The sequence below is a fragment of the Aotus nancymaae genome, unplaced genomic scaffold (assembly GCF_030222135.1).
Source record: "Aotus nancymaae isolate 86718 unplaced genomic scaffold, 86718_ANA_hifiasm-v0.15.2.pri h1tg000065l, whole genome shotgun sequence".
In the NCBI taxonomy this organism is placed as follows: Eukaryota; Metazoa; Chordata; class Mammalia; order Primates; family Aotidae; genus Aotus; species Aotus nancymaae.
This window is the reverse complement of record NW_026988480.1, coordinates 6,848,543-6,873,478: the sequence shown is the minus strand read 5'-3', so window position 1 is coordinate 6,873,478 and position 24,936 is coordinate 6,848,543. Positions and strand designations below refer to the sequence as shown.

The 24,936-nt window shown below is 36.9% G+C and overlaps 1 protein-coding gene and 1 pseudogene across 2 annotated transcripts in view; one reads left to right on the top strand and one right to left on the bottom strand.

Annotated features, from left to right (window-relative positions):
* ABCA13 (ATP binding cassette subfamily A member 13) overlaps nucleotides 1-24,936 on the top strand; it is a 437,440-nt gene that overhangs the window by 74,782 nt on the left and 337,722 nt on the right. For both annotated transcript variants that reach the window (XM_064366685.1, XM_064366686.1), the window contains exons 16-17: nucleotides 15,925-16,039; nucleotides 18,705-23,480. In XM_064366685.1, the coding sequence (XP_064222755.1) occupies nucleotides 15,925-16,039; nucleotides 18,705-23,480 (4,891 nt within the window). The remainder of the gene's footprint in view (nucleotides 1-15,924; nucleotides 16,040-18,704; nucleotides 23,481-24,936) is intronic.
* LOC105721603 (serine/threonine-protein phosphatase 6 regulatory subunit 2-like) lies at nucleotides 2,025-5,015 on the bottom strand (annotated as a pseudogene).

Below are 24,936 nucleotides of genomic sequence, written 5' to 3'. Positions count from 1 at the left end.
TTTTGTGTGCCTGAATTGAGATGATTATGTATTTTCTTTCCTTCATTCTGTTAGTATGGTATATTGCGTTGACTTATTTTTGTGTATTGAACCATCTTTGCATTATAAGAATAAATGCCACTTGTTCATGATGTATAATCCTTTTAATTCTTTTTTTTTTTCTATTGAGTTCTGTTTTTGTTTTGTTTTATGCTTGTATTTGTTTTTTATTTTCATAGATTTCGGGGGAACAAGTGGTGTTTGGTTACATGAATTTCTTTAGTGGTGATTTCTGAGATTTTGGTGCACTCGTCACCTGAGCAGTATACACTATATCCAATTTGTAGTCTTTTATCTCTCACCCCCCTGCCACCCTTCCCCCAACCTCCAAAGTCCACTGTATCACTCTTATGCCTTTGCGTCCTCATAGCTTAGCTCCCACTTTTGAGTGAAAACATACAATATTTGGGGTTTTCCATTCCTGAGTTACTGCACTTAGAATAATGCTCTCTCATTCCATCTACTGCAAATGCCATTATTTTGTTCCTTTTTATGGCTGAGTAGTATTTCATGGCATGTATATACACCATAATTTCTTCATCCACTCATTGATTGATGGGCTTTAGAGCTGGTTCCATATTTTTACAATTGCGAATTATGCTGCTGTAAACATTTTGCTATTGAATTCTATTTGCTAGCATTTTGTTGAGTTTTTGCATTAGTGTTTATCAGGGATATTGGTCTATGCTTTTCCTTTCTTGTGCTGTCTTTGTCTGGCTTTGGTCTCAGGGCAAAGCTGACCTCATAGCATTTGAAAGTGTTCTTTTTTCTTCATTATTTTGGAAGAATTTGAGGAGGATTGGTGTTAATTTTTCTTTAAACATTTGGTAGAATTTACCAGTGAAGCTATTTGGGTTCCGGGATTTTGATGGTTGGAAGATTTTTTATTACTAATTCAAGCTCCTTCCTAGTTCTTAGTCTGTTCTGATTTTCTAGGTAGATGAATTGTTCTAGGATCTTACACACTTCCCCTAGGTTATCTAATTTTTTGATATGCAGTTGTTCGTAGTATTCTCCAGTAATCCTTTTTATTTCTATAAAACCAGTTGTAATGCCCTTTTTTTGTATATGATTGTAGTTATTGGAGTCTTCTCTTGTTTTCCTTTGTCAATTCCGTTAATAATTTGTCAATATTGTTGATCTTTTAAAATAAGCAACTTTTGGGTTTTTTGTTTTTTTTTTTTTTGTCTGAATGACACGGCTTTTATTGGGAGTTTTCGGGGGTTTTGGGTACCCTGTCAGGTGATCAGAACATTAAAAATTGACTCAACGTAAAATAATCTGGACCCTTCTAGAACGACATGGCCATGACCAGTACTGCTAGAAACCAGTCTCTGATCCCCCAGTGCCTTGCCGTGTCCCTGACCTGCATACCTGTGGGGTCCCCTTGCCAGGCCTAGAGGGCCTTGTGTTTTTAAGGCAGTCAAATCTTACAGCCTGGTTCAATGCCAGCTCCAAGGGCTACTGGGCAGCTGCAAGGGTCTGAGACCCTGAATGCACTCCTGCAAGTCAGGTCTACCCAACCCAGGCCCTTGACTCTGCCCTGAGCTTGCAGCTGGATACAAAGTGCAAAATAGCTTGGCTCCTGTATTCTTTAAAAAAAAAAAAAAGTAAAAACAGCCTCCACGTCCAAGCCCTTCCTGGGCCATCAGGTCCTGGCGGCATCTCAGAGTCCTGCTCCCACCCCCTACCCCAGCTCCTGCGGCTCCTGCAGCTCCTGCAGGCAGAGTTTGCATGCCTGAGACCTTATTGCTGCGCTCCGGGCCTGGGGGCAGCTGAGGTGCACCCTCTGTCCTCCAGCAGGGCCCACTCGGTCAGGCAGGAGAGACGCAAGCTGGCCTGTCCAACTGGTTTCAACTGGCAGCTTTACCAATGCAGCATTTATTTCAGAATTCAATTAAATTAAAAAAAAATTGCATCACCAGGTAGTTTTCTCATTAGGATGCAGCCTGACCAGGGTGGGCTGTGGCCAGGTGGCAGCAGCATCACATGGGGCCATTTAAGGCAGCTCCTTCTGGCGAGGCATTTGTCTTCCCGTCTTTTGTCACTGTTCCCAGGGTGTCCACCATGGCTGGGGCTGTTTTGACTGCCATGATGGGCCTTAGGGGGGCTGCCACGGCCACTGCAGAAGAGACTGCTGGGGTGGCTATGGCAGGGCCAGCCTTGCTCAGTGCTGTGGTGGTGGCCACGGTAGCCTCGGGGGGCGCAGCCACAGCTGGGGCAGAGGTCACTTCCTTTGGCATGGGGCAGGCAGGGTCTAACAGCTTGCTGTCAGCACACTCGGCCCTGCTGACAGCTGCCTCTGTCCTGGTCACTGTGGGCAGTGGTGGGGCCTCCCAGCTGGGACCCCTGCTCACAGCATCCGTAGCGCTTGCTGCCTTCTGGTCGTCATCCTCGCTGTCAGAGCCGCCAGAGGAGCTACTGTCAGGTCAGCAGGGGGGCTTTCCTGGTGGCACACACATTCCAGGCACACGGGGAAGCCGGGCTGAAGGCTTTCTCGGAGCCTTGGCTGCGGCTGCCCTCGGCATGACTGCATTCTGTGTCCACCGGAGAGCTGCACCTGGGCCCTGACTCGGAGCAGCAGAAAGGCTGGAAATCAGTGAACTTGGCCCAGCCTTCTCCTCTGGAGCTGAGGTACCAGCTGCCCACACACAGGAACCCACATCCCTCACCACTCCTGGGGCCATGGGCGTCGAGTTTGCTGGCTCATCAAACACTGCCGTCCACGTGGCGCCTTCTGAGTCACCCTCCACAGGGGGGGCTTCGTTCTTCCCAGGGGCCGAGGGGGCATGTGCCCCAGGCACATCTCCGTCTACTGAGCTCGCTTTCCTGTCCTGGCTTCTGCACTCCAGGCTGTTCTTTGAGCAGCTCTCTGAAGCATGGGGGGCTCCAAACCTGGCTCTGGCTGTCACCCAGGTGGCACAGCGAGTGTCACTGTCCTCCCAAATATCCTCATCCTAGTCATCGTCAAAGGGCTGGATGTGGTCGCTGCAGCAGGCCTCAAACAGAGCTGCTCTGGGACTGTCCTCGTCAGCATCGATGTTGAAGTTGATCTCTGCAATCCTGTCAAACGGGGCATTGATGTTGTCATCCTGGTCTGCAAACTCCTCATCATTGAAGCCAAACTGATCCACGAAGTTGGCTGTCATCTGCTGGATCTGGTAGTCAGAGAAGGCCTGCTGAAGGGACAGCTCGTTAGAGAAAGCACCCTCAATGTCCTCGTCCTCACTTGAGGAGTGAAGGTGGTGAGTGCTCACCAGGTCCACGGTGTTCCTGCGGTTCGTCTCCATTAGCGTCTCCTCCACAAAGCTCTCCCAGCGGCCTCGGCAATCCGCATGGAGCCCTCGAATGACCTCGCTGATGTACGTCTGCACAGGGCTCCGCTCCAGGTTCTGCACCACCGTGTTGGCGATCCGCGTGAGGTGGCCCATGTTCCCACGCCTCACGCCACCTGCTGCCTGTGCGTGGTCGTTGGCTTCCCAGGCCTCCAGGATCCTCTGCACCAGGCAGCACTTCTGGAATAGATGGGTCACCATCATGTTGTCAGGGGGGCTAGTGGCAAGCCGGGGGGTCTCCAGGCTCCGGTTCTTATTCTCATGCGGAGGCTCCACCCTGCTGTCGGATCCGCGGGCTTCTGTCCTCTCCTCACGGGCAGCATGGGACAGAATAGCGGCTATGCATAGTTCCACTTGGAAGTGCAAAACGTTATTCCAGGTGTACTTAAAAAACAAGTCCAGCAGCAAGTCCATGGTGTTGAGCCGGCAGAGCTCCTGGTTGATGCTGGGTGTGTTTGTGTGCAGCAGTGCTGCCATGAGGCGGGGGCCATGCAGGCGGGCATTCCTCAGGGGCTCCTCCAGCACACCGATGGTGGGCAGGATCGCTTTCTTCTTGGGCAGGTTGAGCAGGACCTGGTGGAAGTCCTTCAGCCGAGGCTCGATGCCGTGTAGCACGCTGCTGCTGACAGCGTACGACCTTTCCAGTCCCTGAGAAAAGGAGTCCACCAAGCCCTCTGTCCCAACCCGCCTGGTTTCCAGCAAGGTGAGTAACACCTGAGTCCCGCTGACGAGGCAGCTCTCCGTCCTGTCCCCGTCAAACATGTTCTTTAGAAGCTGCTCCACACAGTCCTGTGACTCCAGCGCTGTGAGGAGGGGGTCTAGCTCCAGAGCCTCTTGCAGCTGACTGCCCTGGTCTCTGCCTAGCCTAACAATGTCACAGAGAGTCTAAGCAGCATTCGACTGCCTATCTTCATCCTCACTAGGGTGGATCAATTCCACAAGCCCCTGGATGACTTTCTCTTCATTCAGCCAGTGCAGGACTTCCTGCTGGAGCCCGGCTGGCTCCACACAGCAGACCAGGTGCAGCAGCAGGTCCATAAGCGCTGAAGTACCAATGTGCTTCAACACCAGGCTGATGAACTTGTCCTTCTTCTTCAAAAATGTAATCAATCACCTGTTCGGTTTTTCTTGCAATGAGATTGCCAATGGTCTTGCTGAAAAAACTGGCCTGGCGAGCAGAGGATTGAGAGGCGGCTCATGGCCCAGGAAGTCATACAGGAGGCTCAGCAGGCTCTCGTCCCCACCGAGGCAGTCGCTGATCTGCGGCACATCACAAGTCAGAAGCTCACAGGCTGCGTTTGGATATTTGAAGCGGACCTTCTCCTCCATGTCCAGGGGTGGATCCTGTGTGATGAGGCTCACCAGCTCCTCCATGCACTGCTTCCTGCACAGGAAGTCCAGCAGCTTCTGGTTCTGAGCCTTACACTCCTGCAAGATGTCATCTTCATCCATTAACTCCTGCAGCGTCACATGCGCCTTGTCCAGCAGCTTGTCAACATGGGACGTGGTGTTCAAGTCAAACTTCCAGAACATCGTGACGGCCACGGAGCTTCTGCGGAAACCTCTTGTTTAAATCATGTATTCAGGCAAAATAGAAAAACATTTGTGGATTTTTTTCTTGGAGTATATGCAGCTTTAAGAAAAATTTTTTTCATTCAGTGGAAGATTTATAAACTCTTTACCTGCCCTGCGGGCCGGGCGTCGCGGCAGCTCCTGGGAGACCCGTGTGGAGGCCCGAACGGAGGCCAGGGCGCTGGTGGAGGCAAAGCCCAGGCTGAGGCAAAGCCCAGGCGGCCTCGGGCGGGCCGCACACACATGGACCCGGCCCGGGGCACAGCGCCTATGGACACCGGCGCGGCCGGCCGGCGGCTCGAGATCCACTCAGGGCCGCGGGCGGCACTTGGATCGCTCCAAAATGGCCTTGGGTTTGTTGATTGTCTTTTCTATATTTCATTTATCTCTGTTCTAATAATTAGTAGTTCCTTTCTTTTGCTAGCTTTGCGCTTAGTTTGTTCTCTTTCTACATCCTTAAGGCATAAAGTTAAGTTAGTAGTTTGTGATCTTTTTAAAAAAATATAAACATTCACACCTTTATATGTCCCTCTTAGTGCTGTTTCCCCTGTGTCTCATTAAGTTTTGGTATGTTGTGTTTTATTTTCAATGATCTCACAATAGTTTCTGATTTTCCTTGTCATTTCTTCTTTGACCTATTTGTTTGGGAGTGTATTACTGAACTTCCCCACATTTTCCAGTTTTGTTTCTACTATTAATTTCTAGTTTTATTCCATTGTAATAAGAAAATACACTTTGTATTATTTCAGTCTTTTAAAATATATTAAGACTTGTTTTGTAGGCTAATGTATAGTTTATCCTGGAGATGTTCCATGTAGACTTGAGAAAAATGTGTATTGTGCTGCTGTTGAGTGGAGTGTTTTGTACATGTTTATTAGGTCTATTTTTTCTGTAGTGTTGTTGAATTTCTCTCTTTCCTTTTTCTTTTTTTTCTTACTGACATTTTGTATGGTTGTTCTATATTTTACTAAAAGTGGGGTACTGAAGTCTCCTTGTACTATAGTAGAACTGTTATTTTTCTCTTCAATTTTGTCAATGTTTGCTTCATTTATTTAGGAGCTCTGATGTTTGGTGCATAGATATTAATACTTATTTTATCTGTTTTGGTTACTTGATTCTTTTATCATTACATAATGTCCTTCTTTGTCTCTTGTAACAGTTTTTGACTTAAAGTCTATTTGTGTAATGTTGGTATAGATGCCTTATTTTCTTTTGGTTACTATTTTCATGAAATATCTTTTATCACTCTTTCTATGTTGATTTATGTGTGTTCTTAGATCCAAAGTGCTTCTTTCGAAAACAGCATAAAGTTGGATCCTATATTATCATTTATGATACTAATTTGTGTCTTTAGATAGGGGAACTTAATCCATTCGCATTTAAAGTAATTACTGATAGGGAAAGATTTACTTTTGTCGTTTGACATTTGTTTTTTGACTGTCTTACTGCTTTCTTATCCGACATTTCCTACATTACTCCCTTTTTAGTGTTTAATTGACTTATGATTTGATTCCCTTTTCATTGCCCTTTGTGTGTATTTAGATACATATTTTAGGCTTTATAAAAGTTGTGAAGATATAAACCAAAATTACAATAATAGATTTGTATATTTGTTCATATATTAATCTTTACTGGAAAACCTAGTTGAATGGCTTTATGTTGCTGCCTAATACCTTTTTGTTAGAGGCATAGATTTAAAATATTTTCCCCATTCTGTAGGTTGTCTGTTTACTTAGTTAATAGTTTCTTTTGCTGTTGCGTAAGTATTTAATACAGGATCAACATTAAAGCATACATTCATTCCTTGGTGTGTCATGAACCATACAATTTCTGCCAGGTGCTTTAGAGATAAAACTTGTTTTATGTTTCTGTAGGGAGAGGCACCACAACTAATGGGTGAGAGTTACAAGGGCCCAAATTAGCCTTCAAAGTTTAAATACATATTTGTGTTTTTAAAATTAGTTTTTAATTTGCATCAAATTAGTACATAGTACATTAAATTTAAGATGTCAAATATAAGACAAAATGAAAAGCAGGAGTCCTCTGCCCTACGCCTCTCCAACTTTAATTTTTGAGAGGCAGACTCATTCAGTTCAGGACTTTTACTTTTTTATTTATAAGTAATATGCCTTTTCCACTAATCCTTGACTTTTTATATGAGCTATTATTTATTGACTTTCCACTGTGTAAAGTGAGGACTGCTTCTCTTACATGCTCCTCTTTTCCTTGCATATTTCCCCTCTACCATCTTACCAATGTCGTTTAATCACATTTTTGTTAATTCAATGTAGCAGCCTTAGAGTACCATGTCTTCATTAATAGTGTTCATTTCTTAATTTTATGGGGACCAGGATCACATATTCTTTCTTGTACACTGTTCTATTTTTCTTGAGTTAATAATTGTCTCATAATTTTCATTTGATAGTTTTCTATGCATTAATCCACTTTAAAACCAATTTAACTCACACTTGCCAAACCTGTACACTATTAATATGGTTAAAAATGTTAGATAATCTATAAGTGTATAACTGTCTTCTATTTTTCCTGTTGGCTTAATGCTTTGTGGTCTTCATGCTCCAATTGTAGTTTTGTGGTCCCCTAGAGCTGGGGGTTGCTCTCTGGTGATTCTTTTACCTATATCCTGAAGAGTCCCTTCTCTGCTTTTCTGTGTTGGAGCTTGTTTACTGGATTCTAAGTTTTTTCTTTCTTGGTTTATACCCTTGTTCTAAAGAAGTATATCTTCCAGCAACTTTTTCAGAGAACATTTTGTAGGTAAGTGATTTTTAGAGCTTGTATGTCTTAAAATGTCTTTTGTTTTTTACTCTCAAATTTGATTGGTAACTTAGTTGGGCATAAAAACAAATTTGAAATTAGTTTGCATCATGTACTGTGGTATATTGAAGCCGATATGCCAGCATGTTGACTCTCTCAGTCTGAAACTTTAAGGCTGAGCTGATAGCTTTTAGCTATGAGAAATCCTTCTATTTACCCCAGTAAGCCTGATAAGTATTTTTATTTATTATATGTCATGTCTTCAAAAAGTTTGGGAAGAACTTTAGTTTCTAGTGTTCTTGTTAAAAAGCTCTTTAGATAAAATTTCTAATTTTTTAATGTAGCTTCTCCACCCCCTTTTACTTCTCACTGGTAAACTTTAGTATTCTTTAGTATGATACTTAAAAACATTTTGGAAAATATTTTTGTATTATTTCTCTGTTAATTTCAAACCCCACCTTTCTTTTTCTTTTTAGAAGTCCTGTTAGCCATCAGTTGAACCTCCTGTATGAATTCCTAACTTTATAATCTTTTAGGATATTTTTTCTTCTTCTTTCTGGGATATTTTCTCGATTTTATTTAAAATACTTCTTTAAAGATTTTAAAAATCACATTTTTAATTTTTGAGAACTTTTTCTTATTCTAAATATGTTCATTAAAATAGTTTTTTGCTCTTGTTGCATCTTTTTTTTTTTTAACACGTTGAGATAGTCCTTTATTTTAAAGTTTACATAAGCATTTTCTATTTCTTCTGGGTTTTTCTTTTTTTCCTTTGTGTGAACTGTCTTTTACGTGTAAACTTTCCCCAGTTTGTAATGATTCTAGGCTGTTCATTCATATTTAAGAATGAGGCACTAGAATGCTAATGGGAAGTGCTATGTAAAAGAGAGTGGTTTGTAAAGTGGAAGACATCACTGAGGATAATGAGGCAGTAAGCTAACCTCCCATGAAATGATCCTCAGTTATTGGCATAGTTTTTGGCACATCTTTTCTTTTAGGTAGTTCAATTTCTCCAAAGCCTACAAAACGGAAGTCTTCAAATAGCTGCTAACACCACGCAGATGGAAAGGAATAGACCTGACTGCCAGCATTATGGGATACAAACAAAAAATGAGATGATGAAAATATCACTGTTCAGAAATAACAGGTTAAATTAATCCCCAATATTTCCAGTAATGTTGTGACATCCATACTATCAATTGTGTCTATTACTGGAAGCTCTCTATCAGTCTGGTTCTATTTCTGCAAACTGCCAACTTCTAGCTTTCTACTGACATAGGAGAGGAGTAGTTCCCTGGCTGGGGTGATGTAAAGTGTGTGTTAGAGTTTATTCTTGCTCAAAATTTTATTTAAACGCATCTGCATATTTTTAGTTCCACCTCTCACACTTATAGTCAGATGCTTATACCTCTAAGTCATGAGACTTTGGGGGATTCTGTGAAGGAAACAAACCTTACTCTCTTTTGATTTCTTCTTTTTGAAGTTTAAGCTTAAACTTTTCCTTCTCTGGTATACCATATACCCCTGGTCCATTTGCTTTCTTCCCTCTAATTCTTTTTTATCGGCTGTTGTTTCCTTTTCCATTCATTTTATCTGTATGCTTATATATTTTTATATTATTTACTCTCATTTCAGTGGTATTTTGGCTCTACTTTTCACTGGAGATTCCACAGCTTGATAGGGGAGCCCTAAGAATGTCCAAGTTGGTGGAAAAGATAGACATATTTAGAGGTGGATGTCAGCATAGAGCTCTGGTATACAGAGCAGATAACAATTTGAGCTGTTTGAACCAGAACTTGTGGAATGAGTAGAATTTGACAGGTAGCAACTGAAAGAAGAGTGTTCAAATACTTGCTTGGTATAGTCTCCTCAGGGACATCAGACACACAGATCTTTCCATATTGAACTTTTAAATATTAAAGCTTTGAGCAAATGAATGCATCATAAAAAATTTTTATCATCATATAGAGACATGGATAAGGTAAGATGAATATTAACTGAAGAAAATTAATAGACTGTGTGTTCTCTTTTTTTTTTTTAATCTTATTTTACTTTAGGTTCTGGGTTACATGTGCAGATCATACAGGGTTGTTTTATAGGTGCATACTATATCCAGCATTTCTCCCCATGTTATCACTCCCCACTCTTCCCACCCCCCGCTGTCTCTCCTCTATCCTTCCCCAACTGCCCCCAGTGTGTGATGCTCCCCTCCCTGTGTCCATGTGTTCTCATTGTTCAACACCTGCCTATGAGTGAGAACATGTGGTGCTTGGCTTTCTGTTCTTGTGTCAGTTTGCTGAGAATGATGGTTTCCAGATTCATCCAAATCCCTACAAAGGACACGAACTCATTATTTTTTATGGCTGCATAGTATTCCATGGTGTATATGTGCCACATTTTCTTTGTCCAGTCTATCATTGATGGCCATGTGGGTTGTTCTCTTTTGCTTGTGTTGCATGCATTGTGCACACCTGATTTGCTTACATCCTTGCTGTGCAAAGTGTGATCCCTGGACCAACAGTATCAACATTATCTGGATCTTTTTAGATATGTAGAATTGTGGTCCCATTTCAGACCTACTGAATCAGAGTATGCATTTTAAAAACATTCCTAGATGACTTGTAAGCACAGGAAAGTTTGAGAAGCGCTGGCTGTTGTTATGCATTCATCATTAGGTTATACATTCTTTATTTCCTCCTTTTCCTGTTAAAACTAAACAACTGTGTATAAGACATGATAAGAATGTGGTATAATAGAGACATTATTTATTCTAGTCAGTAGACTATCTTACAGTTACTTAAATTTATGGAGTACAGTTTTATGATGCAGATAAATCATGGACTGTTTGGTGTTTTGGCATGGGTTTTGGAAGCAGATCGACTTGGGAGCAAACATTGCATCTGACACATTCTTAATTAGTTTTATCCTTGGTAAAATGAAAATTACATGGTTTATTGAGTTGCTATGAAGATTAAATAAATAATGATTGTAAAATGCCTAGCACAGTATTGTAGGCACATGCAATATTATTACCCTTTTCTTTCTCACCAAAATGAATGTCAAAATTTTGATACATTGCAACCAATGGCCAGGGAATTTGATATGGAAGATTTTATTTATTTATGTATTTTGTTTAAAAAATTATTTGATACTATTTGACTTTTTAAAAATGTTTAATTTTTATGGGTACATAGTAGGTGTATATATTTATGAGTTACATGACATATTTTCATACAGGCATGCAATGTGTAGTAACCACATCAGTGTTGACATATACATATATCCATAAAATTGTCATCACAATTAAGACAGTGAACATCTTCATCACTCCCAACAGCTTCCTCTGTATAGTCAATTTTGGCCCCCTGCCTGTCACCAGCTACCATTGCTCTGCTTTCTGTCACTATATTTGAGTTTTTAATTTTTAGAGATTTTTATAAATGGAAATATGCAATATGTCCTTTTTTGTCTAACTTATTTTACTTAGCATAATTAGTATTAATTAGTTCAAGATTCATTCATGTTGTAGTATGTTCATTCCTTTGATCACTGAGTACTATTCCATCATATAGATGTATCATAGTTTGTCAGTCCATTCATGCAATTTGCAATTGGGTTGCTTACTCTGTCTGGTTATTACAAGTAAAGCTGCTGTAAACATTCACATACAAGTCTTGCTTGGAAATAAACTTTCTTTTTCTTAAAATTGAAATGGTTTGATTATGTGGTAGTTGTATGCTTAGCCTTTTACAAAACTCACAAACTTTTTTAAAGTTATTGTACCATTTTACACTCCCATTGGCAGTCCATGAGAGCCAAAATACTTCCACTTCCTTGCCAACACTTGGTATGATCAGTCTTTTAAATTTCAATCATTCTAATAGTTTTGTAGTGGTATGCTACTATGGATTTAATTTGTTTATATGAGTAATAATTTTGAACCCCTATCTTTTCATGGACTTATATGCCACCTGTATTTTTATTCATAAATTGTTTATTCAAATCTTTCCTACTTTTTAAGTTGGGTTATTTGTTTATTATTTAGTTTATAATTTTCCTGTATATACAGAATACAAAGTCTTTATCAGACATACACTTTGTGAATATTTCCTCTCACTCCCTGGATTGTCTTTTCATTCTTCTGAGCAAAGTATTCCAGGAGCAGAATTTTAATTTTGATGATGTCTTGTTTATCTTTTTGTTTTTTCAATAGATCCTGCTTTTGGTGTTGTAGCTAAGAAACCTTTGCTAACTCACGAGTTTGCAAAGATTTTTGCCTATATTTTATTCCATAAGTTTAATAGATTTATGTCCTAAATTTAGGTCTATAATTCATTTTGTGCTATATTTGTATGTGGTGTAGGCATATACTGAAGTTTATTATCATTACTTTTGCAATCAGAATGGGGACCTGTTGCGCCAGAAAAATTACTTATAAAGGCTATTCTTTCTCCATTGAGTTACTTTTGTATCTTTGTCAAAAAGCAGTTGTATAAATATATGGGTCTTTTTCTGGACTCTCCATTTTATCCCAGTGATCTATTTGTATATATTTATACCAATATTGACTACCTTGGTTATCATAGCTTTATAGTAAGGCTTAAATTCAAGTAGTATTAGAACTTTAACTTTTTTTTTTTAATTGTATCTAACTATTCTAGGTCATTTTCCTTTCCATATTAATTTTAAAATCTGCTTGTCGATTCCTCAAAATTCTGCTGGAATTTTAACTAGGTTTGAATTGAATCAATGGATGAGTTAAGGGAGAACTAACTTTTAAATTATTTTCAGTGTTCTAGCTCATGGTATATCACTCCATTTATTTTGTCTTCTTTGTTTTTCCTTAACAAATCCTTGTAGTTTTTATTGTAAAAATCTTTCACATCTTTTGTCAGATTTATCCCTATGAATTTAATACTTTTATTGCTTTTATAAATGGTTTGGTTCTTAAAAATTTCAATCTTCAGTAATTTGTTTCTCATATAAATGTATATATAAATATATATTTCATTTTTATATATTCATCTTGTATCCTGCAAACTTGCTAAATTTTCTCTTTAGTTTTTTATAGATTTCATCAGATTGTCTCTAAATCATGTTATCTGTGAATAAAAGTGGTTCAATTGTTTTTGTATGTCTTTTATTTGCTTTATTCATTATTATTATACTGGCTATAACCTCTAGTACAAAATGGAATAGAAATGATGAAAGGTAACATCTTTGGCTTTTCCTTGATCCTGGAAGAGGAGCATTTAATCTTTGGCAATTGAGTATAATGTTAGCTATAGGTTTTCATAGATACCTCTAATTGGATTAAGGAAGTTTTCTTTTATTTCTAGTTTGGCAAAAGTTTTTAATCAGAAATAGATGTTAGATTTGTCAAATGCTTTTCTGCATCTATTGAGATGATTTTTCTTTTTAATTTTTTGAATTTAGTTTTTCTTTTAAATTTTAGTCATATAGTAAATTGCATTGTTTTAAACATTAAATTAACCTTGCATAACTGAGATAAGCTCCACTTGATAAAGATATATTGCCTTTTTATCTGCTACTGGATTTAATTTGTTAAAATTTTGTTTAATATTTTGCATCAGTTTTTATGAAGGACAGTGGTCTTTAGTAGTGTTTCTTTAATTTGTTTTTGTCTTCTATTGAGAGGTGATCATAACCTCATAGAACGAGTTCAGAAATATTCTCTTATTTTCAATTTTCTGGAAGAGTTTGTGTTGGATGGGTATTATTTCTCACTTAAATGGTCGGTAGAATTCACTAATGAAGCCATCTAGGCTTTTGGGGTTCTTTATTAGAAGATATTTAATTACAAATTCAATTTTAAAAAACGGTTAGGGCTATTCAAGTTGTTCAATTCATTATCATAAGGCTTTTTTTTTTAAACCATTCTATTATTATTCTGTTAATTTGTATAGAATCTGTGGTAAAAGCACCATTCTCATAGTTGATATTTGTAATTTGTGCCTTTTTTTCTTGATCACTCTGCCTGGAGGCTTATCAGTCTTATTACTGATCTTCTCAAACAACCAGCCTTTGATTTCATTCATTTTTCTCTAATGTTTTTATTTTTATTTCCTTGATTTCCACTATTCTTTCTTTATTTTACTTAGTTTTGGTTTAATTGACTCATCTAATTTCTTTACATGGAAGTCGAGATTATCAATTTAAGACTATTTTCTTTTCTAATGTAGGAGTTTAGTGGTATACATTTTCCTCTAAATACTTTTTTTAGAGGCATCCCACAAATACTTAAATGTTGTACTTTCATTTTCATTCAGTTCAAAGTACTTTCTATGTTTTCTTTTGATTTCTGTTTTCATCTATGAGTTGTTTAGAAGTGATATTTTTCAAATATTTGGGATTTTCAAGACATGTTTCTGTTATTGATTTCCAATTTAATTTCATTTTAATCATTGAACATTCTTGGTGTGCCTTTAATCCTGTCACGGTTATTGAGACTTGTTTTATGGCCTGGAATACAATCTACCTTGATAAATGCTCCATATGCACTGGAGAAGAATGTATATTATGTTGTCTTTGGGTGGCAGTTTTTTTTATAAACAGCAATTACATCAAGTTGTTTAATAGTGTTCAAATCTTCTGTATCCTTACTGCTATTTTGTCTTGAGCAGTATTGAAATCTCTTGACTCTAATTGTACATCTATCTATTTCTTCTTAGATTTTTATTAGTTTTTGTTTCATGTGTTGTGAAGCTCTGTTGTAATGTTCATAAACATTTAGAATTAATTATATGTTCTTGACTGATACTCTTATCATCATGAAATAATGATTATGTTATCTGCTGAAATCTACTTTGTCTGATAGCTTTCTTTTGATTAGTGTTAGGGTGGTATGCCTTTTCCATCCTTTTACTTGTAACTTGTTTATGTCCTTGTGTTTCAAGTGTATTTCTTACATGTAGCATACAATTGGATCTTGTTTTATTCAATCTTACAAATTTTGCATTTTTTGAGCATGTAAATTATATATTAGGTTGGTGCAAAAGTAATTTCTTTTAAATAAATTTGCCATACTTTTAAAGGCAAAAACTGCAATTACTTTTGCATCAACCTACTAGTATAAACTAAATAACATAAACCATTTTATGTGATTAATGTTCCTTTCTGCTAGGTCTACCATTGCTGTCATTTTTGATTGATTAGTTTTTCTCTTCATTATGGGTCATATTTTTCTGCCTCTTTATATGTCTGGTAGTTTTTTATTGGATTCCGAATATTACAAATTTCAACCTGGTTTTTTGCTAATTATTTTTACATGCCTATAAATAATCTTTAAACAAATTGCTTGAAGTAACTTGATTCTTTAGGATCTCGTTTTTAGGATTTGTTAGGCAGGACTGGCAAAATGCTCAGTCTTATTGTAAATACTTCCCACTCCTGAAGTAAGACCTCTTTTTTGTACTGTACTCAATGACTAATGAATTATGGCTTATTTCAATCTGGCTGATGGAAACAAAGTCTATTCCTGGTCCTGACCACCAGACACTTACCAGGCATCCCTACCACACTGGGCTAATTTTTTGTATTTTTAGTAGAGATGGAGTTTCACCATGTTGGCCAGGCTAGTCTTGAACTCCTGGCCTCAGGTGATCCATCTGCCTCGGCTTCCCAAAGTGCTGGGATTACAGGTGTGAGCTACCATGCCCAGACACTTTTAATTCTTTTGGGTAGGTTTTTCCATGGTCTCAAATAGTTTCCTCAAATGCATGTGTTGATTATTACTCATCTGCATAGTAGAGAAAAACACACCGTCAATTTCCTTGTCTTGTGCAGCCTTCTCTGGTACTCCGTCCTGTGGTTTCTAGCTGTCTTTCAGAGTCTAAGCTTTTTCCCATCTTAGCATTTCTACTGGGCTCTGGCTCAGTTTCTCCTTCTTGTGCCATGGCCTGGACTCTGTCTTAAACCTGTGAGCAGGGATAATCATGGGTCTCGCCCTGTTGTTTACTGTCTTTCATGGTTCAGTGTCTTACATTGCTCAATGATCAGTGATTGGTTCATCTTGTCAGGAAGCACAAGTCAAATTGGAAAGATTCCTAATTGTCCTTTCTTTTTCTTTTTTTTTTATTTTCACATTTTCAACCATATTAGGTGAACTACTTTAGCATTTTTCACTTATTAGATTTGTGTGTTATACCCAGCTTATAATTAATGCAGAAAATGTCTTTTTATTTAGCTTTTTCTCAGGAATCTCCTTGTTATGAAGAAAACATGGATTGGAAAATCATCAGTGATAATTATTTTCAATTTTTGAATAACCTATTCAATTCTCCAATGACTTCCATATCTAGGTAAGTTATCAGAATTTAACTCCCAGGTCTTGATTTAATTATCATTGGAAGATAATCAAAACCTAATTACAGAATGTGCACTCTTTAAAATTTACGAGCCTGATTTAGGTATTGACACAATCTTTCATATGAGTTGTTTAATAAATATTTCAATAGAATATGTGAGTCAAGTTTCAAGATGTTTAATAGAATGTATGACTCAATGGATTTTGAAAGGAAATACAGATTGTAGTAAGAAGGTTTTCCTTCAATAATAACATGATTTATAATAGATGCTCCAAAAGTAAAGTATTTGTTTGTGAAACATTGTCTTATCTAGTTGCCTAGAGTTTAGACAGGAAATCAATACTATAGATCCTGGTAGTTTCAGAGACTCTTGGGAGAGAGAAGTCATCTTTGGAACTAAATTTTTCTGACTATTTTCTACTCTCCTATTTCAGTCTACATATTGAAATGCATATTTTTATGTATGGATATGAATAGTATGTTCAGTTTAAAGGTACACTCTATTATTTGTGTGGTGTGTTGGAACATGATGGGAGACTACAGCACTAACTCTCAAACTTGAGAATGGATTAAATCTGTGAAGACTGCTAAAAATTTTAATGCCTGCACCTTGCCCCAGACATATGAAATCTTACTCTGTGTAAAGGACTCAGGTTTCTATATATTTCACACATTCTATAGGTGGTTTTGGTGCACACCAAAGTTTGAGAACCATTCTTCTATATCTGTCTAGAATGGAGATTAGTCATTCATATGCGACTTCTTCAGCCCAACTATTAGTAGGAACAAGGAAAAGACAATGGGATGGACCCTCTGGAGAATCAGTTCCTTGCCTATATCAGATTTTTAATTCTTTCCTAAAAGCCTCAAAAATTTAATAGCCCTGGAAAAACAGCACAAAACTAGTCTGTATGTGCACAAGAACATGTTTAATTTTATATTTGTAGACCCATAGCAGTTGGCAGTGTCTTTCATGGTAGATATTAGATAATTAGATGTTGATTTAATGAATGAAATTTTATTGAACATTAAGTGCAATTTATATTAAGAAAGCTGAACTTGAAATGAGAAAACCTGGGTCTTGTGCTAGTCATGCCACATAATAACAGCTGAATCTGCCAGTTGAAAAAATAAAGTTTCTTTTTTCATGAAATGAAAATAATGATGTATACTCAAAAGGCTGTTGTAGGAATGAACTAAGATTGTGGTTGTGAAAGTGCTTTATAAACTGTAAAGTAATATTAAAATATGCGGCAATAATACTATTAGTAGTACTACTTTTACTTCAATTTGTTATTCTATTGCTACTCCATAACCTCTCAGTTCCCAATACAAATAAATATAGTTTTATATTCTCCTCTATCAAGGCACAATGACTTGGATAGTAATTATGAATTTCTTTCTAGGCAGGGCTGGATTTAGGCAAGGTTTATGCTGAATTCTTAATAAAACTTTCCCTTTCCCTATGGGATTTTTTTCCCCAGGAATTATTTCAAAGCAGCCATTCTGTCCTAAAAATAACAACCAACTAAATTAAGCCTATATTTTTGTGTGGTGTGCTCAGGTCTCAGCTATCAGAGAGGAAAACAGTATTCTTGCCTTTGATAGGTCTTTTATCTGCCCTGTGTCAGAGAATGTGTTATACAACAGGAGCACAGGATTAAAAAACTTAGGAAGTAATTTACCCTTTAAGGCATTAATAGCCAGTAAAGGTAAAAAATTTTTTACCCACAATTCTGAACTCTTACAAAGTCTGAAAATAGATGCCTTTTTTATGGTTGACGTCAGAACTCATTCAGCAGAGATTTAGCATGAACTGATGTGAAGCAGTTTCAAGTGTGTTATCCTACACTATGAGATCATTCACAGGTATCACTCCTGAAGTGTTAATATGTTGATGATCAGGGCTGCCCCAGCCCTTACTGAGATGCATGAATAGATATCTGATATCTGTAGCATGCTATGTTTTTAAAGGATGAACGTCCCGAATTTTGAAACATGTATAACCCCAAGAATGTCAAAAGTGGACTTGTAACTTCCGAGTTAGTAGACGTTAGCTCTGCAAGTGTGGATTTCTATTACAACAGGGGACTTATAGTGTCTGAGTTGCTCTTCTGAGAACTCTGTATTTTAAAATTAAACACCTGGAGATAAATTACCCCATATATAATAATGAGTTTATAACAGTAGCATATATATAGTAATGTTGAAAGAACACTGGAATTGCCTTCCAGGAAAGTGAATCCCCATACCTTCCTTAAACCATACAGGCATGGTTTCTAATGCATTCCACTATTTGTGCTACCTTTATAGGCCAAGACATTTTGAGATGGAATTAAATCCTAAGATTCTTCTCTCATAAACAGCAACTTTATCTTTAATAATCATACATATTATTGTTACATATGCCAGGGAAAATAATTGAGAATGCGTTCTTTTTGGTGGTAGGAAATATTTTAAGCTAAACGTATACAACTTCATTGTGGATTTTTAAAACACTCTCAAATGCTCACATTAGTTTAATTTCTGTTGGGAAACATATTGTCTATTAAATGTTTCATTTATGTTTTACTATCAATAAATAAGTATTAACTTGGAAACCTGATAAATCGAATTTATTTTTCTATCTAATACTAAAATAATTCTATTAATATTACAGGGCTTTAAATTTCACAAAGCACCTTCTAATGATGGAAAAGAAGTTGCATACCCTTGATGATGAACAAATGAACTTTCTTTTATCATTTGTGGAATTTTTTGAGAAATTATTGTGGCCTAATCTTTTTGACTCCTCGATCGTTCCCAATTTCCATAACCTCCCATCTTTCACAGAAGATATTCTGAATGTAAGTTATCTGTGGACAAATCATTTAAAAAGTGTAGAGAGAGACCCATCTGCCAATGACGCTCAGAAACTCTTGGAATTTGGCAAAGAAGTGATTGGGAAAATGCAAACTCTCGTAAGTCACTGGATAAGGAAGGAACCAAAAAATCTTTTAAGATTCACGGAATTAATACTTTTTGAAATTGATCCCAAATTACTAGAATTATGGCTCTATGGCATTTCAAAAGAAAAAAGAGATAAATTGGAAAACTTGTTTACACTTTTAAATTTTTCTGTCCCAGAAAATGAGATTCTGACTACAAGTTTTAACTTTTCCCAGTTGTTTCATTCAGATTGGCCTATGTCACCAGCTATGAACATAGATTTTGGACATTTAAGTGAGACTATAATAAATAGTCTCTCTGAATTTGGATTTTTGGGGCATCAACAGGTCTCAGAAGCTTTGAACACAGTTTATGCTATGAAAAATGCATCTGATCTTTTCTCAGCCCTTTCTGAACCTCAAAAACAAGAAGTTGATAAAATGTTGACTCACATATACCTAAATGTCTTCAAGGACAAGGATTCAGCTTTACTTCTGCAAATTTATTCTTCATTTTACCAATATATTTATGAATTCTTGAATATTCAGAGTAGAGGTTCTTTGCTAACTTCCCTTACACAAATCTCAGAACACATTTTGGATTTCATAAAACAATTTAATTTCCAAAACATCAGTAAAGCATTTACATTTTTATTTAAGACAGCGGAGGTTCTTGAGGGAATTTCTAATGCATCTTATTGTCAGCAATTGTTTTCAATTTTTAACTTTTTGGAGCTTCAAGCCCAATCCTTCATGTCTACAGAGGGCCAAGAACTTGAAGTGATCCACACTACTTTGACAAGCCTCAAACAGCTGTTCATAATTGATGAAGATTTTCGTATTTCTTTATTTCAATATATGAGCCAGTTCTTCAACAGTTCAGTAGAAGCCGTATTGGATAATGAATGCTTCATTTCAGACAATAAACACATTTCTTCCATGAATTATTCAAGAAGTGAAGAGTCTTCATTTGTTCTTCCATTGGCACAACTTTTTTCAAACCTCTCAACAAATGTCAGTGCATTCAACAAATTTGTATCCATTCACTGTACCGTTTCATGGCTTCAAATGTGGACTGAGATCTGGGAAAGCATATCTCAGTTATTAAAGTTTGACATGAATGTTTTCACATCTCTTCATGATTGTTTCACTCCACTTTTGGATAAACTGGAAAATGATGTGAAAGTCTCTAAAAGCTGTCAGGGAATATTTCCCATCCATAATGTTGCTAGACTCATGCTAAATTTGTTTAAAAATGTAACTCAAGCCAATGACTTCCACGATTGGAAGGACTTCCTGGATCTCAGGGATTTTTTGGTAGCTTTAGGCAATGCATTAGTTTCAGTAAAAAAACTTAACTTGGAGCAAGTGGAGAAATCCCTTTTCACCATGGAAACTGCCCTGCATCAGTTGAAGACATTTCCATTAAACACAAGTACAAGCAGAGAGTTTTTAAATTCTCTGCTCGAAGTTTTCATTGAGCTTAGCAATATCTCGGAATATATAGATAGAAATGCAGGTTGGATAAATCACTTTCTTTCAAATAATCTCACAAATTATGAAGAAAAATTAGAAAATATCATCACTGAGCTAAGGGAAGCAATATTATTTCTTAGAAATGTATCACATGATCTAGATTTGTTTTCCTGTGCTGACATTTTCCAAAGTGTTACTGAGTTTATTTTAGAAGATGGCTCTTTATATGTAAATACCTCACAGAGAATGTTACGTATTCTGGCCATGTTAAATTCCACATTTTCCTCTGAGAACACAATTAGCAGGCTGAAAGGATGCACTGTGTGGATAGATGTCATAAAACATTTGTATTTGGTGTCTAACACAAGTTTTTCACAAGGCTATCTTCAAAATACTTTGGAGAATTTCAGAGATATGGAAAACAAAATGAACTCTATATTGAAAATTGTAACTTGGGTGTTAAATATAAAAAAACCTCTTTGTTCATCAAATTACTCAAATATAAATTGTGTAAACATTTACTTGAAAGATGTAACTGACTTTCTAAATATTATACTTACTACAGTCTTTAAAAAAGAGAAGATACCTAAATTTGAGATTTTATTAGCTCTTTTAAATGATTCCACAAAGCAAGTAAGGATGAGTATCAACAACTTAACAACAGACTTTGATTTTGCATCTCAATCTAATTGGAAATATTTTACTAAATTAATTCTAAGACCAATAGAAATGTCAGATGAAATTCCTAACCAGTTTCAAAATCTTTGGCTGCATTTAATAACACTGGGGACAGAATTCCAGAAGCTTGTAAAAGGTATTTACTCTAACATTCTGGAAAACAATTCCTCTTCTAAAACTGAATACTTGTTAAACATATTTGCTACCAGTCCAAAAGAAAAAGATGTAAACAGAGTAGGCAATTCTATTTATCACTTAGTTAGTTACCTTGCCTTCAACTTATCTCATGATCTCCAAAATTCACCAAAAATAATTTCACCTGAAATAATGAAAGCTATGGGTCTTGGTATTCAACTGATGAGGGATGTGTTCAACTCCTTGATGCCTGCAGTTCGTCACACTAGTCCACAAAATACAGGTTATATGCAAGTTTTGAAGAAGGTAACTTTTGTCATGCGTACTCTTAAGAAGGCGGATGTAGACCTTTTAGTGGATCAGCTTCAACAAATTAGTGCAAGCCTAATAGATTTCTTTAAGAATGTCAGTAATGTGAGAACTGGCAAATTAGGGGTCAACTTGCTTGTTGGCTTGATAGAAAAATTTATAGACAGCTCGCATTCTTGGAATGTTAATCACCTGCTGCAGCTCTCGCGCCTGCTTCCTAAAGATGATGTGGATGCTGTGGTAAATGTGTACTACATGCTTCCTCAGGCTGTAAAGCTCCTGCAGGGAGTACTTGGTAAAAACATCACTGATGGCCTCAAGGATGTCTACAGCTTCACACTCCGTCATGGCATAACCATTTCAAACATCACCAAGGAAGACTTTGCAATTGTGATAAAAATTCTTTTGGATATTATTGAATTAATATCAGATAAACCAGATATTATTTCAGAGGCTTTAACTTGTTTTCCTGTGGTTTGGTGCTGGAATCATACAAATTCTGGATTTCAGCAGAATTCAAAGGTAGACCCCTGCAATGTCCATGGGCTCATGTCTTCTTCCTTTTATGGCAAAGTGGCTAGTATACTTGATCATCTCCACCTGTCTCCCCAAGGTGAAGATTCACCATGTTCAAATGAAAGCTCCCAAATGGAAATAACTAGGAAAGTGATCTGTGTAATTCATGAATTTGTGGACTGGAATTCTTTTCTTCTGGAGTTCTCTGACGTCTTCCATGCTAACATTTCTCTTGTGAAAACTGTGCAGAAATTTTGGCATAAGATATTACCATTTGTCCCACTTTCAATAAATCACACTATGGAAAACATGTCTGAACTTTGTCCTGGTGGTCCCATAAAGCAAGTTGCTTTGCAAATCATAGAAAAACTTAAAAATGTCAACTTTACAAAAGTTACATCAGGTGAAAATATTCTTGACAAACTAGCTAGTTTAGACAAGATCCTTAACATTAATGAAGACACAGAGACATCTGTTCAGAATATTATTTCCTCAAATTTGGAAAGGACAATACAATTGATTTCTGAAGATTGGAGCCTAGAAAAAAGTACTCATGATCTATTCTCTTTATTCATGATGTTTCTGAATGCAAATCTCACAGGTAGCAGCTTAGAAGCATTATCAAGTTTTACTGAAAAAAGTGAAACAACTTACAACTTTGAAGAACTATGGCCTGAGTTTCAACAAACCATGAAAGATCTAACTGAAGATTTTAGAGTCAGACACCTGCTCTCTGAAATGAACAAAGAACTCAAAAGTACAAATTCAGTGGCTGTTCAAAACATAACTTTGCAACTTGCCCATTTCCTGGAAATTTTGGATTTACCATCACTGAAGACATTAGAAATTATTGAAGACTTTCTATTGGTCACAAAATACTGGCTTCAGGAATATGCAAATGAGGATTACTCCAGAATAATAGAAACATTATTCATTTCTATAACCAATGAGAGTTCAATTAAAGATATAGCTTTGCTAACCGAAGCTATTACTACTTTTTTGGGCTCTTTAAAAAATATTTCTAGAGAAGGCAGTTTTGATTTTGCCTTTCTTACTCATCTGCTAAACCAAGAACAACTGACTAATTTCTCTGTTGTTCAGTTGCTTTTTGAAAACATCGTAATCAGTTCAATCAATAGCATAGCTGGGAACTCTCAAGAAGCAGCTTGGAACTTAAGTGATACTGACCTTCAGATAATGAATTTCATTAACCTTATCTTGAACCATATGCAGTCAGAAACAAGTAGGAAAACAGTTCTCCCTCTGAGAAGTATAGTAGATTTCATGGAACAGCTTTTGAAAATGTTCTTCTCCCTTTTGCTAAAGAAAGATTCTGAGAATAAAATATCTCTTCTGCTGAAAGATTTCCACAAAGATGTTATTGCAGAGATGAGGTAAGTCTACTTTTGCTTTGTGTAGTATATGCAGTTGTGATACATCTCAAACTACTTTATTTTCTGGAATATAGACATGTTAATAACAGTATTTGTATCTAATACCTTTGAAAGATCTTTGATGTAAATTTGTCTTAATATTTTATCAAAACGTCAAGGTTAAATAATTTTGATTACTGTCATCTAGCTAGTAAACTTACAAACCCAGCCTATGATAATTAATCACATATTATTATTATTACATTTTTAGATTATGAAAACACTTATGAATCCTATTTTATATGGATCTGAAAAATTAGTTTTCATACCTGTACATGTATATACAGCATTGCCATAATTTGAATTGCTATACTATCACCAACTAGGGGCTTATATATTCTCAACCAAAGGAATCTACTGTGATATTTGCATTTAGAGACATAAAAATGGATAGTCACATTATCTTTTCTGCATATATCTTTAAAAATCTCATTTAAAGTTTGCCAGTGGAAAGCCTGGAGGAAATTCCAATTATTCCATGATGTCTGCTTCAGTCAGGCTTCAATCAGAGTAACAACAACCATCAAAGAATTTAATCCAAGGAGACCAGCTTACACAATTTTGAGGGCTGGCTAAACAAGCCTGCAATCAGTAGGCTGACTGCCAGGAAGGGAGGGCCACAGTAGGCAGGGACGCCGTGGGCATGAGTGGAAGCCCCTTGTCCTCAGGTGGTCAGGAAGGAAGACCAGGGGAAGGGAGAGCCACTGACTATGAATATCCAACTGTGGTTTTGTGCCTCTAAGTTAGAGAGGTCCTATGCCCTCTTTTAGAGTTTTCCTGGCCCACTCAGAACGATATCCCTTCTGACTAATTTAAAATTAACTGATCAGGGACTGTAACTCCATCTGCAAAATCTCTTTATAACAACACCTAGATTAGTGTTCGATTGAGTAGCTGGGAGAAGATGTATTTATATTACAAAATGGCTATAACTACCATCTATCCTCCATCTCTCATGAGGGAATCTCCCCTGTAGCCCACCCAGATGAGAAACATACAAGAAAGGGACTTTGAGGGCTGTTATTCAGCCTAGTTACATTGATACATTGGTCTAAGTAACTTCCTAGTACTTCTAAAGCTCAGAAAAATATAAATATGCTAACTATTTTTCAGAGACTTATTTCTTACATCAAGAATCACTTTCTAGTTATTTTACCTTTTTTCCTAAGTAAAAGCCATTTTAACCTTTTCGTAAGCAAAAGTATGTGGCTTTTTAAGTTGCTACATTCAAAAAACTGTAATAGAATTTGTTCATGAAATTCCTCACCCTTTTCATTATTTGGGAACAAAATATTGAGTTTCATCTGAAATTATTTTAGCGTGTCATCTTTTGCTCAGTATTATCCTTTCATGATGCTATTATAAAATAAGTAAAATTATAAAAATCTATATACTTTAATATTTCCACTGTTGATGT